Below are 16,977 nucleotides of genomic sequence, written 5' to 3'. Positions count from 1 at the left end.
AAAGAAATCATGATATTCACGACACGTCACATTTAACAAGGCGTAATTCTTGAACGCATTAATACAGTACCCATTTCTGGTACTTTTGCGTGAATAATTTCCAGCTGCAGCCGATTCCGATATTATGTGGTGCCACAGCGACGGGGCCGCTCGGCCGAGCCAGGGAGCCGCCCGGCTTCCACCGCCGCACTGCCCCCCATCACCCCCCCCCACATAAACACGCACCCGCACCCACGTAGGGCCTCGTGGTCGGGTCACCTACCCTGAGTTTTCACCCGAGGGCCCCCTAGGGGGGTTACCCCACGGTTTCTCAGGGCCAGGGAATTGGACAGGACCCTTCCCAGGCCAAGTAACACTGCGGCGCCGTGGGCGGATTTGAGATCGCACGACCACGGCGAGCTCAGAGAGCCCCGCAGTTAGAAACGCATACAAACACAAACACGGGTCAGCAAGGCAGATAGCTGGGATCAGGACCCGGGACGACTGATTGGTCGAAAGTTCAAAGGCCGGCGGGATCGCAAAAGAGCGGGAAATCCTAGGCTCAGGATTGGTCGAGAGACCAAGGCGGTCGGGACGGGGGCTCCTAGCCTTTGATGTGAATAGTTTAAAAGAAAACGCAGGGGCAGTAGGGAACTCTCTTCTTCTGGAGTTTGGACACGGGGTCAGCGACGAAGGAGTCATCGGGCGAGCCGCTAGATTGTCTGCAGGACGATCTGAGCGCCGCAAGGTCACCAAGGACTACAGACGGTATCGTGTTGCGCGCCTTACAACACCTCAGAGCGGAGGGTAGGATCCGTAGGAGAGGGTTAGTTCGGGGTAAGGACGAGTAGGAAAGCGGTTTAGCAGAGAGCGCAGCATAGAATAGGGCTACACGGCACCAGAGTGTGGGTTAGAAGCGCCTTGCTGTCCCGCACACACACACGGGTGGCTCGGTTGGTTAGCAAGGGCTAATAAAATCTCGAGCGTAGTAACAAAACCGTGTTGTTGGGTGTTTTTGGAACGTGGTATTAGCGTGCACTGCATTCGCGAGTGTGTGGTCGTTGTACGCATAAAGGCCGTGGTCTCTGTACGATTGTGCGGGTACGGAGGTGTGTGCGTTAACGCCCGGGGAGAGCACTTTTGGTGTGTTGGCGTGACTACGCAGCCGTGTGAGAGGAGAATCGTCCTTGTACGATATTTGTGTTGACGTGCACGCGCGAGTGGGGGAGGGGACGAGTCGTCGTGTCGGCGTGTGCCCCGCTTGCGTGCGCTCGTTACTTGCGTAAGCTCTCGGCGTGCGTAATCGGCGTGCCCAAGGTGCGCGATCGTAACGTGGGCGGCCAGCGCGGCGCAGAGCGGCGCAGGAGTGGGTATCGCGTGTGGAGCTGTATGCGTGTGTGCGCGCACGTTCACGACGTGTGTAACACAGGTGCGCGATCCTAACGTGAGTGGTCAGGGTTGGGTGAGTGCCGTGCAGAGCTGTGTGGGGGTGTGCGCGTGCGTGGTTATCCATGCCTGCTACGCGGACCCGCGGTGGAGGGGAATCCTCGGGTGACGGCTCCCACACCCTGGGTGAGGAGCCTAGCGGCGGTTCGCTTAGCAGCGGGGGGGGCGATTGATGATGTTAGTCCGGCCGTTAGTATTATCGAGGGAGGGATCTCGGGGGCTAGCGACCCCCACAAATTGGTGTCGGAAGCGGTACGGACCCCCGCGTTACCTCACGCTAAAATAAGACTGATATTTACCGGCCGGGGGGCCCCTTCGTGGAAGGCATTCGCCCGAAATCTCTTAGGGGCCAAGGAAATTAATGGATGGACGGACGCGCAGGCAGTACGTCAACTTAATATGAATCTTGATGGGCGGGCAGCCGATTTTGTAGAAGCGTTACCCGCGAGCGCACAGACACAGCTAGAGGAGCTGATGCGCCGACTCGATCAGCGTTTTGGCACACGTGACGAGGAGGAAGCAAAATCGGCCTTAGAGGCGCGCCGTCGCCAACCTGGCGAAGATCTCCGTGATTACGCCGAGGATGTGCGCGAGTTAACAAAGATCGCACGCCCGGGGTACGCAACTGAGGTTATTGAGGAACTGGCTGCCGAGAAAATCCAGCGGTACCTGTCTCGCACGGCGTGGTGGCAGCCAGACATGAGCTGCCCACGTCTTCCCTTTAACACCCTTGTCGAGCGCGCATGTAAGTGTGAAAGAATTCACAGCGAACGCGCGCAGCTCCGGGGGCTGGGACGAGAGCGCGCCATTGCGAGCCTGCTCTCGGAAGACGAGGAGGAGGAACAGGAGCTCGCGAGGACGGTAAGGGGCCGGGAAAGAGAACCTCCCGTGTCCCGTGAGACAACCCCGGGTTGGGTAGCTGGGTTACAGACCGGCATGGGAGATATAGCCGGCCAGGTTACCCAGGTGCAATCCTCCGTTGAGACCATCCGATCCGAAATGGGGGACCTAGACTCCGCGGTAGGAGGGCTAACTGGAAGGATAGCCCGACTAGAAGCAGAGTATGAGCAACAGCGCACGGGGGGAGGAGGGAGTGGGCAGAAAGTTCGCCACAGAGCCGCCACTCCTCCCAGGACGTGTTATGTGTGCGACCGTCGAGGGCATCTCATGAGGGACTGCCCTCAGCTCGCCCGTGCGAGGCCGATGCATAGGTCAAACACTAAGCCCCCCCTAGAGAGGGGACCACCGGGGGATGAAATCGACGTGGACCCGACCCAAACCAGCTGTAATAATAATGGCGAGCGAGTGATCCATAAACAGGTTACAACGACAACACCCAAGGGCGCAGGGACCTCGGGCGATTGGCTGCGGGAGCTGGTGGCAGGGATAACGGGAGCCACGTCGCTGGTGGAAGGCCAGGTGAACGGGCAGCGCACCCGGATCCTGTTGGACACGGGCGCCGTGGCCTCTCTCATGAGCGCCGCGCACTGCAGCATGCTCGGGGTGGACGTGGGCTGCCTGCAGGCCCCGGATCGCGCGCTGCACACGGCAAGCGGAGCCGGGATGGGGTTGCTGGGGAAGGTCTCCCTCGAGGTCCGTCTAGGAAACCAGGTGTGCACACAGGAATTCTACGTTTCGAGTGTGTTGTGCCACGAGTGCATTGCAGGAACGGACCTCCTGGAAAAGTTGGGACTTAACGTACAGCCCCGGCAACGATGCGCTACGGTGGAGGGCAGCGGGGAGCGGATTCCGTTCCTAGGACAGGAGCCGAATCGCCCACGCTTCACACCCGTGGCCGCTACGCTGGTGTCGGCCGTCACCATCGGGCCTCTCGCCGAGATGCTGGTGCCAGTGGCAACCCTCTCCACCGACCCAACCCACCGACCATCGGGCGAGGTAATGCTGACTCCTCACCCGGAGTTGGCATCGCGATACGGGGTGGTAGGGTCAGCCACACTGGTAAACGCAGATGGGGGCCGGCTGTTTATACGTGTGTTTAACCCACACAGTACCCCGGCAATGATACGACGACGCACCCCGGTAGCCACCGTACACCCCCTGCACGCTCGCCACTCGAACGACTCGGTGTTCGCACTCTGGGCGGAGGACCCTGGCCGCCCCGAGGACAGCCAGGATCTGGCCTGGCGGGTCGGCCCGACCCCCCGAGCCGAGATTGTTCCCCTGCAGGATGCGTTACATGTGCCTTGGGCAGCCTTACCTAAGGGGGAGGCCGATCAGCTGCGCGGGTTATTGCGGGAGTACGCCGACGTGTTCAGTGAGCACGATTCGGACGTGGGCCGGACCGACCTGGTCAAGCACCAAATTGACACAGGTGCAGCCCGACCCATCAAACTCCCCGCATACCGAGTGGGCGCGCCTGAACGGACCCAGATCAAAGAGGCAGTCACGGATATGCTACGCGATAACATAATCCAGCCCTCCGCGAGCCCTTGGTCTGCCCCGGTGGTACTGGTAACGAAAAAGGACGGATCGACTCGGTTCTGCGTTGATTACCGAAAATTGAACGCAGTCACCCTCGGCGACGCTTTTCCCATCCCACGCATCGACGACACCTTCGACAGTCTCGCAGGAGCGCGGTATTTTTCCACCCTCGATCTGGCGTCCGGTTACTGGCAGGTGGAGATGACGGAGGAGGATCGGCCAAAAACAGCATTCACCACCCCGATGGGCCTGTTTGAGTTTCGAGTGTTGCCGTTCGGACTCACTAACGCGCCCGCGACGTTCCAGCGGTTGATGGAGTTGGTGATGCGGGGCTTGCAGTGGGAACAGTGCCTGATTTACCTGGACGACGTAATAGTGTTCAGTAGGTCGCTGTCCGAACACTGGTCCAGGCTGCGGGAAGTATTCCAGCGACTGCGAGCAGCCCATCTCAAGCTTAAGCCACGTAAGTGTTACATTGCGCAACGCGAGGTGGGGTACCTCGGACACCGAGTCAGCGAGGCAGGGGTGAGCACCGATCCCGAGAAGGTGCGTGCCGTAGTGGATTGGCCGCGGCCGAGGAACCTGACGGAGATCAGGTCATTCTTGGGACTCGCCACTTATTACCGTCGATTTGTAAAGGGATTCAGTGAGATTGCACGCCCCCTCACCCAACTCACCTCCCCTAAGAACCCCTATCAGTGGTCGGAGGCCTGCCAGACGGCTTTCACCACACTCAAAGACCACCTCACCCACACCCCCACCTTGGCTTTCCCAGATTTCACCACCGATTTTATTTTGGACACTGACGCCTGCAGCAGTGGGCTGGGCGCGGTGCTGTCGCAAGTGCAGGGTGGGACGGAGCGGGTCATCGCGTACGCCAGTCGGACCCTGAGCGGGGCCGAACTGAACTATTGTGTAACCCGTCAGGAACTGTATGCTGTAATTTTCGCGTGTAAACAGTTCCGACCGTACTTGTACGGCAGGAAATGTCGTGTGCGCACCGATCATTATGCACTGCAGTTCCTCCTTACATTCAAGGAACCGCGGGGGCAGATGGCTCGATGGCTGGCGCAGCTGCAGGAGTACAACCTGCAGATCGAGTACCGAGCGGGGCGAACACACGCGAACGCGGACGCCTTGTCAAGACGGCCCGCGGTGCGCGCTGAGACGAGGGAGGGAGACGCCTGCCCGTGCTTCACGGGGGGACGCTGCCGCCAGGCAGCAGAACCCAAGGAGCGCGCGGAAACTAAACTCCCCCCCCCGAGAGAGAGTGCAGTGTGCGCCGCAGGAACCCCTGCAGAAGGAGCCCGGGGACAGACGGATCATCCCACCCCAACCGGGCGGATCCAAGAGGATGTCGGCTGCGCCTTCCCGGGCTTGGACGACGAGCAGCTGCGACAAACCCAGCAGCGGGATCCGGATCTGGCGGCGGTGGAGGCGGCACTGCGAGAGAGGAAGGATGCACTACCAGGGCCCTGGAGCGGTTTGTATGCCCGGTTGTGTGTAGAAAACGGGGTGGTGAGGGAACTGGCCGACGCTGGGCAGCCGGGGTGCATCTGCGTTCCCGCCCATGTGCGACCCCAACTACTACGACTGGTACACGACCACCAGCTCGGGGGCCATGATGGGGAACGGCGCACCCGGGAGACTCTGCGTCGCCAGTATCTCTGGCCTAAATTAGCGCAAGATGTGGCCGCCTGGGTGCAGGGCTGCCGGGCCTGTCAGCAGTGTGGGCAAAAGCCGGCGAGGTACCAGGTACCCCTGAGGCCGTTCCGAGTCAGTCGGACGAATCAGTTGGTCGGAATCGACCTGCAGGGGCCCTTTCCACGATCCCACCGGGGCAACCGATATATTCTTGTAGCGGTGGAGTACTTCACCCGCTACCCCGTGGCGGTGGCTATCCCGGATAAAACAGCCCTCGTAGTGGCCCGGGCCTTCGTGGAAAACTACGTACTTAAGTGCGGGATCCCCGAACGAGTCATTACCGACCAGGGTAGTGAATTCGAGGCCGAACTATTCCAGGCGCTGTGCCGAGAGTTCGGGATCCAGAAGGACCGAACCACGGCATATCACCCCCAGGCGAACGGGATGGTAGAGAGGATGAACCAGACTCTGGCCGGGAAGCTTAAACGCATGGCGGCCGCGAATCAACAGGACTGGGACGAACACCTCCCCTATGCCCTGTTCGCCTACACCACCGCCGTTCACACATCTACAGGACAGACCCCGTTCCTAATGATGTTTGGTCGCGAGTCTCGCCTGCCCGCAGATCTGCTGTTCGGTGTCCCTCCGCCGCAACGGGAGGAAGGGAGCCACCCCATGGAGCACTTGCTGGAGACCCTGCGAGAGGCCAGGGGCCGAGCCTACCCGCACGGAGAGGCCGCGCACCAGCGGCAAGAGCAGGGCGCCCGACCCCGTATGGAGCCCCCCTTCTACACTGCGGGCTCCGAGGTGTGGCTGTACACTCCCCGCGTCGGTGCCGGACAGGTGGGGAAGCTGACCACCTACTGGCGAGGACCCTGGATTGTGAGACGGCAGATCTCACCATGGACGGTGCTGATTCAGGGAGGAGAGAGGGGCCGGGAGATGGTGGTCAACATCCGCCGACTGAAGCCGTGGCGAGCAGCCCCCGAGGGGGGGAGCCCCGCCGTCCAAGTACCCCGAAACCCCGGGGTCCCCCCACCCCCTGTGCCCGGGGGCCTCGCGCAATATATGGGCCCCACGGAGCCCCGGGCTCCGAGGGGCCCCGGGCGGGGCCGGGGGCGACGAGGACGGCGACCCTTAAACCCCACCGCCTCTGAGTTTGTCCCCCAGCCCGCAGGTGCCGGAGACCGAGGGGAGCCGTTGGAATGGAGGAGGAGACCACCGCCGGAGCCCCAGGAGACGGAGCCGCCACCCCCGAGGCCAGCCACAAGGGCCGGGCGAATCCCGCGGACCCCGCGGCGATACCTCGTGGGGGCAACCCAGGCGAGGTGCTCCAGTCAACCCGGGACGGGGACTGGCACCCCGGGGGGCTATGTGGTGCCACAGCGACGGGGCCGCTCGGCCGAGCCAGGGAGCCGCCCGGCTTCCACCGCCGCACTGCCCCCCATCACCCCCCCCACATAAACACGCACCCGCACCCACGTAGGGCCTCGTGGTCGGGTCACCTACCCTGAGTTTTCACCCGAGGGCCCCCTAGGGGGGTTACCCCACGGTTTCTCAGGGCCAGGGAATTGGACAGGACCCTTCCCAGGCCAAGTAACACTGCGGCGCCGTGGGCGGATTTGAGATCGCACGACCACGGCGAGCTCAGAGAGCCCCGCAGTTAGAAACGCATACAAACACAAACACGGGTCAGCAAGGCAGATAGCTGGGATCAGGACCCGGGACGACTGATTGGTCGAAAGTTCAAAGGCCGGCGGGATCGCAAAAGAGCGGGAAATCCTAGGCTCAGGATTGGTCGAGAGACCAAGGCGGTCGGGACGGGGGCTCCTAGCCTTTGATGTGAATAGTTTAAAAGAAAACGCAGGGGCAGTAGGGAACTCTCTTCTTCTGGAGTTTGGACACGGGGTCAGCGACAAAGGAGTCATCGGGCGAGCCGCTAGATTGTCTGCAGGACGATCTGAGCGCCGCAAGGTCACCAAGGACTACAGACGGTATCGTGTTGCGCGCCTTACAACACCTCAGAGCGGAGGGTAGGATCCGTAGGAGAGGGTTAATTCGGGGTAAGGACGAGTAGGAAAGCGGTTTAGCAGAGAGCGCAGCATAGAATAGGGCTACACGGCACCAGAGTGTGGGTTAGAAGCGCCTTGCTGTCCCGCACACACACACGGGTGGCTCGGTTGGTTAGCAAGGGCTAATAAAATCTCGAGCGTAGTAACAAAACCGTGTTGTTGGGTGTTTTTGGAACGTGGTATTAGCGTGCACTGCATTCGCGAGTGTGTGGTCGTTGTACGCATAAAGGCCGTGGTCTCTGTACGATTGTGCGGGTACGGAGGTGTGTGCGTTAACGCCCGGGGAGAGCACTTTTGGTGTGTTGGCGTGACTACGCAGCCGTGTGAGAGGAGAATCGTCCTTGTACGATATTTGTGTTGACGTGCACGCGCGAGTGGGGGAGGGGACGAGTCGTCGTGTCGGCGTGTGCCCCGCTTGCGTGCGCTCGTTACTTGCGTAAGCTCTCGGCGTGCGTAATCGGCGTGCCCAAGGTGCGCGATCGTAACGTGGGCGGCCAGCGCGGCGCAGAGCGGCGCAGGAGTGGGTATCGCGTGTGGAGCTGTATGCGTGTGTGCGCGCACGTTCACGACGTGTGTAACACAGGTGCGCGATCCTAACGTGAGTGGTCAGGGTTGGGTGAGTGCCGTGCAGAGCTGTGTGTGGGTGTGCGCGTGCGTGGTTATCCATGCCTGCTACGCGGACCCGCGGTGGAGGGGAATCCTCGGGTGACGGCTCCCACACCCTGGGTGAGGAGCCTAGCGGCGGTTCGCTTAGCAGCGGGGGGGCGATTGATGATGTTAGTCCGGCCGTTAGTATTATCGAGGGAGGGATCTCGGGGGCTAGCGACCCCCACAATTACGTAGAGCATTTGGCGCCACAATCTTACAGCACACTCGTCCTAATTGACGTAGCGTGCCGGAACGCTAATCTCCACCTGTACAGCACAACAGCGAAGTTATTTTTCTCCACCGAGCGCTTGTATTTATCCAAATTGCGTTCATAAAACGCCCGTGTGCCGTTTTAGACGAGTTGTGAAACAATCCTTCGTAAGAAACAAAAACACCCACACTCAAAACACAATATACTGTATTGGGTTTTCTAGTCATCCTTTTTAAAACAAAATCAATGGCCATGGCTGCAATTCACTAATATACATGTTTGGACATTACATTGTGTTATATTCACAAGTCATTTTTGCAGTAAAAACTAGATTAAAGTGAACATCGCGTCCGCGTTTCTCATTGGAGGCTGATGGAGAGGGATGGTACTAAAAGAGCCACTCAGCAGCGCCGCGCACTACGATCCTCTGATTTGCATCTCGCCTCCTATAAAAGGAGCTCAACGCGCGACCGACATCCACATTCGCTTCCCGTCTGTTGTGAACTGACCCGAAGCTGCCTACGACGCGTCGACATGCCCGATCCTCCCGCCGCATCAAAGAGTGCTGGGCCGGCTAAGGTTCCTGCTCCCAAGAAGGGCTCCAAGAAGGCTGTGACCAAGGCTACGCGCAAGGATGGCAAGAAGCGACGCCACCGCAGGAAGGAGAGCTACGCCATTTACATCTACAAGGTGATGAAGCAGGTGCACCCCGATACCGGCATCTCGTCCAAGGCAATGAGCATCATGAACTCGTTCGTCAACGACATCTTTGAGCGCATCGCTTCCGAGGCGTCCCGCCTGGCGCACTACAACAAACGCTCCACCATCACCTCTCGGGAGATCCAGACCGCAGTGCGACTGCTGCTCCCCGGCGAGCTGGCCAAGCACGCCGTGTCGGAGGGCACCAAGGCCGTCACCAAGTACACAAGCTCCAAGTGAAGCCTCGACTCCACCATTAATTACAAAGGCTCTTTTCAGAGCCACCCACCTCTCCGAACCTGCTATTACCAGTCCTAGCAGGAGTACAAAACGAAACTTCCAACAAAGTCCCGGTTCACGCGGGGACATTGTTCGCTCATTGAAATGGAGAGATCGATCGCATTTTGACCTGTTTCAACGTGAATAAAAGCGATAACAATATTCATGGCACATCATATTCACCAGCAGGCATTTATTGGACTTGTTTGTCCATTGATTTCATCTGCAGCCCATTCAGATATTACATTGGATATTTGGCGCCAAAACCTTGCAATGCAATATATTTAATTCGTGGTTGTATTTTCGGGCAGGAACTAACATTTTGCACGTGTACATATATGTAAAAGTAAGCGCCTAGTGTAATGCGGGCGTAAGCGACCTTCCGGATGTGACGTCACGGGGGGTGGAGTCATGTGACGTGGGTGGAAGGTTCGGGTCCTTAAGCGGGTAAACCGGAAGGGGAAGTCAGTCGGGGTGTGAGCGGAAAAGAGTGAGGCCACGCGGGCGAGTGTGGAGAGGGGGGGGCGCCGACGGCCATCGGGAGCCAACCCCGAAGACAAGAGGAAGCTGCGGAGTGGTGTGCAGCTGCAGAAGAGACAGCCAGAAGGGCTGCGTGTTAGAGGCAGCGGTGTGGCTGCCAGGAGGAGCTGCGGAGAGAGAGAGAGACAGCACGAGGCTGTGAGAGCTGCGGAGGGAGAGAGGGAGACAGCACGAGGCTGTCAGAGCTGTGGAGAGAGAGGAGTTGCAGCGAGTACAGCCAAGGGGGGCTGTGTGAGAGAAACAGCAGCGGGGCTGCTGTTGTGGATCGGGCCGACATTGGAGTCAGCACCGTGGAGAAGCTACAGAGTAAAGACAGCCGTGTGGGTGTACAGCACGAACCGAATAAAGGACACTGAGCCAGACATCGTGGTCCAGTCGTTTATTACACTGGTGTCGGAAGTGCAACGGCATGTCGAAACAAGTGAGGAAGAAAGTTAATCCGGCGCCTGCATCGGCTTCTTCGTCCGACGACGACGAACTCCCTCCAACCACGGATCTTGTTGGGGTGGTGGAGGAGAGCCCGGCTGAGGCGACCACGGGAACGGGAGTGGAGGATGTTGGCGCGGTGGCGGGTCCGTCGACATCATCAGACGCGGATCAACGATGGCAAGCGATGGCGGTACAACTGGAGGCACTTAAGGACGTCCTGGCGCATCTATGCCATCTCGTCGCGCCAGGGACGATGGATGATGCAATTGGTGCTCCGCGGGCCGCCACGTTGCCTGTCCTGCCGCCGCCATTGCCCACGCGGCAAGAGGCCGCCATTTTGCGCGCTCCGTGGCGCCAAACCGCCATCTTGGCCACGCCGCGGGCCGACGCCATTTTGAATTTGCCATCACAACCACCACCATTGGAAGACGGCGGGAAGAGGAGTCGGAGTCGCCACCTTACAACGGTTAAAGAATTTTCCGTCGGTGGGGACTGGAGCGCGTTCGCCTGCCGCTTCTTGGCGGCGGTACGCACAGCAAGATGGACCGATGCGGAGGCTTTGGAGGTGTTGCCGACTCTCCTGGACGACGAATCTGTCCGATTCTTCCGTTCCATAACGACCGATAAGAAGGCAACTTTATGTGGTGTTTTTCAAGAAATGGCCGATGCTTATGAGCCACCAGATGATGCGCATCGGCGATTCGCTCAACGACAACGAGCACCAGAGGAGTCGCCCGTGGCGTTCAGGGGTGCGGTGCTGGAGCTGGCCATGGCAGCTTATCCTGAGACGCCACAGGACCTGCTCGAGCCTCTCATATTAGGGAAAATGTTGGAGCTGTCTCGGGATCTAGGGATCCCCATGCCTGTGTGTGGGCATGAGAAGCTAACTTCCCGGACGGCTGCTAAGTGTCTCGATGCGCAATTCAACCTCCGTCGCTGGAAACAAGTGACGGCGTGGACGGGGGGGCCCGTCAAAGAAGGGGATGCGCTGGGGTGGAACCCTGCGCAGGCTGTCTATGTTCCGGATGACCGGGGCCCTCAACAACTGACGGCCGCCTCCGCTCCATGGACGGGACGCGGCGGGCCGAGACCGCGCGCGGCGCTACCAGAACGGGGCCGTCAGGAGGCGAGGCCTGCGCTTCGGCGCAACGAGGCCGAATGTTTCCGCTGCGGGCGTAGGGGCCACTACGCCAGAGACTGCTGGGCCCGCTTCCCGGCTCCGCCGCAGCAGGAGGCCTCGGCACCGGTCAAGTCGGCTAAAGATCCTCCGAAACAGGCATGTCGGCACGCACCAGACACTCGGCAAGGCTTTACACCTCACCCATCACCGTCGTTGCGCCATCCTAACGTTGTGGTTAAAGCATGCCCTTCGACGGGGCCTTGTCGCTCGGTCACGCAGTGGCGCAAGTTGGCACGGAGAGTCGTCGCGGCCGCTACGGGCTCGTCCACTGTACCGGGGTCTATACAAGGGGTGGACGTATTCATTTTGGTCGACTCCGGCGCGTCTGCGACTATTATTTCGGATGTCATTTTCCATCTGTTGGGCATCCCGCCGGGGGCTGTGCGTCCGGTTTATGGGTCGTGCGTCGCTGCGAACGGGGGTAGCATGGGTATCGTGGGTCAGGTGGATGCTAAGATATCTATTGGGGATGTGTCGGCCTCGGGTGTTGTGTTGATATCGAGATCTTTGGCGGTTCCTTGTTTGTTAGGCACCGATTTTTTGGCTAAGATGCCCATTTTGATCAAAATCAATGAGAATTGTATTGAACTGCCGGGGGGCCGTCAAATCTCGTTTCTGCCGTCGCCCTGGGGGCGACCTGCTTTGGCCGTACAAGTGCAGGCGCTGTCCGTCGCATCTGTGGACATCCCACCTGGTACACAGATGCTTATACCCTTGCGGTATCGGAAGCCCCTGCCTGATCGGCTAGGAGCAGTAGGGGTCTTGTTGTCACCGTCCGCCACGATAACAACCGGGTTGGCGTTAGTGGGGGCACAGACCATCGTCCAACCGGATCAATTACCGTTTTTACAGGTGCTTAATGCGGGGGGAGAAAACGTCCGTGTCCCGGCCGGTACGGTTGTGGCACATGCCACTACGGCGTTTGCGACCCATGATTGTCCACATAGCCGGGGAGTTGTTGCTGGGGTTTCCGAGCCAAGGAGTTCGGATGATCGTTGGGTTGCTCATTTATGTGACGGAAATTCTTCCCTGTCCATGGAGCAACGTAGTGCGCTGCGTAAATTGTTGTTGACATATTCCGATGTGTTCAGCTCCGATGATTTGGATTTGGGCCGCACTTCGTTGCTTTACCATCACATTGAGACGGGCGATGCTGCCCCTATTCGATTAAATTCGCATCGGATGAGTCCTGCGGAGCGAGAACACGTACGGGGGGCAGTGGAAGACATGTTGGCTGCGGACATTATATCGCCATCTAACAGCCCATGGGGCGCTCCAGTCGTCTTGGTTAAGAAGAAGGATGGCAAATTGCGATTTTGTGTTGATTTCCGCAAATTGAATAAGATATCGGTGGCAGATGCGTACCCCCTGCCGCGTATGGATGACTCCCTCGACGCATTGTCGGGGGCTAAGTTCTTTTCCACACTGGACCTCTTTTCGGGATTTTGGCAGCTTCCCCTTGACGAGTCCTCACGGGAGAAAACCGCATTCCGTACGCCGCAGGGGTTATTTCAATTCAACTGTCTCCCGATGGGATTGAATGCGGCCCCTGCTACATTTCAAAGATTGATGGAGCTCGTTTTGACGGGGTTGCAGTGGGAGACGTGTCTTATATATTTGGACGATATTATTGTCTTCAGCCGCACATTTGATGAACATTTGACGCGGCTGGAGACAGTGTTCACGAGGATGCGTTCTGCCAAATTGAAATTCAAACCAAAGAAATGTCACCTACTGCAACGGTCCGTCCGCTATTTGGGGCACATTGTGAGTGCTGAGGGAGTGTCCACGGATCCGGAAAAGACGGCGTGCGTCCGGGATTGGCCGACGCCGGCCACCGTGGGGGATGTTCGGCGGTTTTTGGGATTTGCCTCGTATTACCGAAGATTTGTGTCGGGTTTTGCGACGATTGCGAGGCCCTTGCATCTCCTTACGGGTAAAGGACGGAAGTTTGTTTGGGGACAGCCGGAGGAGGCGGTCTTTCGGAGTCTGCGTGATCTATTGGCCACGGCCCCAACATTGGATCATCCCGATTTCGATCACCCATTCATTCTTGATACGGACGCGAGTGACACAGGTATTGGGGCGGTGTTATCACAGTCTAAAGGGGGTGTAGAGCGTGTCGTGGCGTATGGTAGCCGAGTCTTGTCTCCTGCGGAAACCCGCTACTGTGTCACTCGCAGAGAACTATTGGCGGTTGTTTTTTTCCTACGGCAATTTCGACCATACCTCTACGGTCGTTCTTTTATTGTGCGTACGGATCATGCGGCCTTGCAATATGCCCTTAAAATTGACCAGCCATCCGGACAGTTGGCACGTTGGTTGGACACGCTACAGGAATTTTCCTTCCAAATTCAACATCGGAAGGGAGTGCGCCATGCGAACGCTGACGCACTTTCCAGATTACCGCGGCGCGCCCCTTGTAAATGTGAGTCGGGGACGCATAAGTGTTCGCCGATTCCAAACCCCCCTCAGCCGCTTACGTTGGCCGTCGAGAAGTCGGACACTCCGATGGAACCGGGACCGGCTGACGGGGTTTTGAATCTGCCGTGGTCTGTCTGGATCCGGGAACAGATGATGGATGAGTCATTGGTGTCCTTGCGGAAGCGGTCTGCTAGGGACAATGGGAGTCCGAGTACGGCTATGGGGCCGCAAACCGCTCTCCGAGATGGTCTGCTTATGTGGCGGGAGGGGTTCCAGGAACGTTGGCGCCTGGTGGTACCAACGTCCTTGCGATTCGAGTTGATTAGAACCCTCCATTGTGACACTCTCTTACATTTAGGGGTGCAGAAGACCTTGTTGACGTTGCAACGTCATTATTTTTGGCATGGCATGGCGACAGATGTCGTAGGGCACGTGCGCGCGTGCCCTGCGTGTGCACGACGTAAGCCGCCGAAACATCCTTACGTGCCGCCTCTCCAGTCGATTCAGGTGTCTCGAGTCAATGAATTGGTGGCACTGGACATATTGGGACCTTTTCCACCATCGGCGAGGGGTAATAAATATTTGCTGGTAAGGGTTGAGTACCTCTCCCGTTGGCCGATGGCCTGGCCGTTGCCCGATCAGTCGGCCGCGGCCATTACCGACGCCTTTTTGTTTGGGTATATTATGGATAAGGGGGCGCCTGAGAGACTCCTCACGGACCAGGGCAGGAATTTCTCTTCTAAATTATTGGCGGAAGTGTGCGCGGGCCTTGGGACTAAGAAAGTACGGACATCCCCATACCATCCGCAGACGGATGGTATGGTTGAACGGCTGAACAGGACATTGTCTGCCATGCTTTGCCATACCGTGAGTGAACAACAATCAGATTGGGATCTGCACATCCCCGGGGTGCTTTCGGCGTACAGGATGACGCCTCATGCGGCTACAGGATATTCGCCGTTTTACCTTATGTATGGTCGGGAAAACGTGCCGCCGGTGGATGTGCAATTGGGAACTGGGGTGAAGGGACCTCGTAAACCACTTCCTGAATACATTCAGGACACGGTTCGCCGAGTCACGGAGGCACGGGAGAATGCCCGCGTGGCTACGGCCAAAGCCCAGGCCCGGAACGAGCGATATGCGCGACGGTCTGAGGGGGAGTGCCCTTGGAAGGTTGGGGACCTAGCCTGGCTTCATTGTCCACAGGTACGTCCGGGGACCTCGCCGAAATTGCACAAACCCTGGCATGGTCCCGTACGCCTCATTGCGGTTCCCAACCCACAGTCAGCACGCGTCCAGATTGGGTCTCGTCGCTGGGTTGTGCATACGTCGCGCTTGAAACCATATGTTGCTCCCTTACATGATGCGTCATCCCCCAATGTTGCCTTGCCGAGGTCTGTTGCTGCTGACTCTCCCCTGCCTGCGTCCATTGATCTTGCTAGAGCGCCTGTCGTACCTGTTCCAGACAGGCCGGCCGTGACATTGCGGGGGACGAGGGGCCCTGCTCGGAGGACGCCTGCCAGGTCTGCGGGACCTTCGAGCCCTGCAGCCCTTCCGACCCAGCTGCGGGCACGGTCACAGGACAAGCCCAAGACTAACTCTTTAGGGACACGGGACGGCGGTGGACTTCCAGCTGCGACAGGGGAATTACCCCCTGTCATTCCTCGACTTTCATCGCGTTCCCGTTCTGCGAGTGGGCCGCCGACCGTCCGGGACGGGCCGGCGACCCGCACACGTTCCAAATCGCTTACGTTTCGTTGATTGTTGCTGTCTTGTTATTTTTTTTCTTACAGTTGTATTTATTGCATGCTTTTTGTACGTTCGTTGATGTTAATTGCGTTGTTGTTGTTGTTCTTGCTGTTACATTGTATGCTTAGTGTCCTTTAGGGGGGGAAGCTCGGTTCGCCGCATTACGATTTGCTATTGGTCAGCCGAGGTCGGCTGGGATTTTTCTACGGGGGAGGGTGGTGTAATGCGGGCGTAAGCGACCTTCCGGATGTGACGTCACGGGGGGTGGAGTCATGTGACGTGGGTGGAAGGTTCGGGTCCTTAAGCGGGTAAACCGGAAGGGGAAGTCAGTCGGGGTGTGAGCGGAAAAGAGTGAGGCCACGCGGGCGAGTGTGGAGAGGGGGGGGCGCCGACGGCCATCGGGAGCCAACCCCGAAGACAAGAGGAAGCTGCGGAGTGGTGTGCAGCTGCAGAGGAGACAGCCAGAAGGGCTGCGTGTTAGAGGCAGCGGTGTGGCTGCCAGGAGGAGCTGCGGAGAGAGAGAGAGACAGCACGAGGCTGTGAGAGCTGCGGAGGGAGAGAGGGAGACAGCACGAGGCTGTCAGAGCTGTGGAGAGAGAGGAGTTGCAGCGAGTACAGCCAAGGGGGGCTGTGTGAGAGAAACAGCAGCGGGGCTGCTGTTGTGGATCGGGCCGACATTGGAGTCAGCACCGTGGAGAAGCTACAGAGTAAAGACAGCCGTGTGGGTGTACAGCACGAACCGAATAAAGGACACTGAGCCAGACATCGTGGTCCAGTCGTTTATTACACTAGCATGGATGACTCGTGCAGTATAATTGATGATCATCATCTCAATGCCAAGAGAATAGATATCTATCCCTGTGATCACCTCTTTCCGACATTTTTACGTATTACTGTTTCCAATGAAGTGCAGTTTCTTCACACTTTATTTAGATCATGCAGAGCACTGTAAAGTCGTTTCCGGAAAGGTGTTTGCTTGAGAAAATAACATCCGTTAAAGACATCGACGGCGCTCAAACGGTACTACTGCATCGTGATACGGCATTCTGAAATGATCCAAACTGAACATTTTGTTGATTAAGAAGAGTTGACGACTCGAGATCATTGCACGCTGCCAACCAATCAGCACGCTCCCCGTCTTCGCACGTCACGACTCCGCTGACCAGTGAGCGCGCGCTTTGGGCTACATAAGCCGCCTTCTCCCCGCTTGTGAGAATCTTTGCCCACACCAAGCC

The 16,977-nt window shown here is 58.4% G+C and overlaps 1 protein-coding gene across 1 annotated transcript; it reads left to right on the top strand.

Moving 5' to 3' along the window:
* The first annotated feature begins 8,976 nt into the window (after positions 1-8,976).
* LOC144948527 (histone H2B type 3-B-like) lies at positions 8,977-9,381 on the top strand. Its single transcript, XM_078878105.1, has one exon. The coding sequence runs from the start codon at positions 8,977-8,979 to the stop codon at positions 9,379-9,381; it is 405 nt and encodes a 134-aa protein (XP_078734231.1).
* Positions 9,382-16,977: the final 7,596 nt, after the last annotated feature.

This window comes from Lampetra fluviatilis, chromosome 3, assembly GCF_964198595.1.
Source record: "Lampetra fluviatilis chromosome 3, kcLamFluv1.1, whole genome shotgun sequence".
Classification (NCBI taxonomy): Eukaryota; Metazoa; Chordata; class Hyperoartia; order Petromyzontiformes; family Petromyzontidae; genus Lampetra; species Lampetra fluviatilis.
Note: the sequence above shows the minus strand (reverse complement) of the source record. Positions and strands in the feature narration are given on the sequence as shown.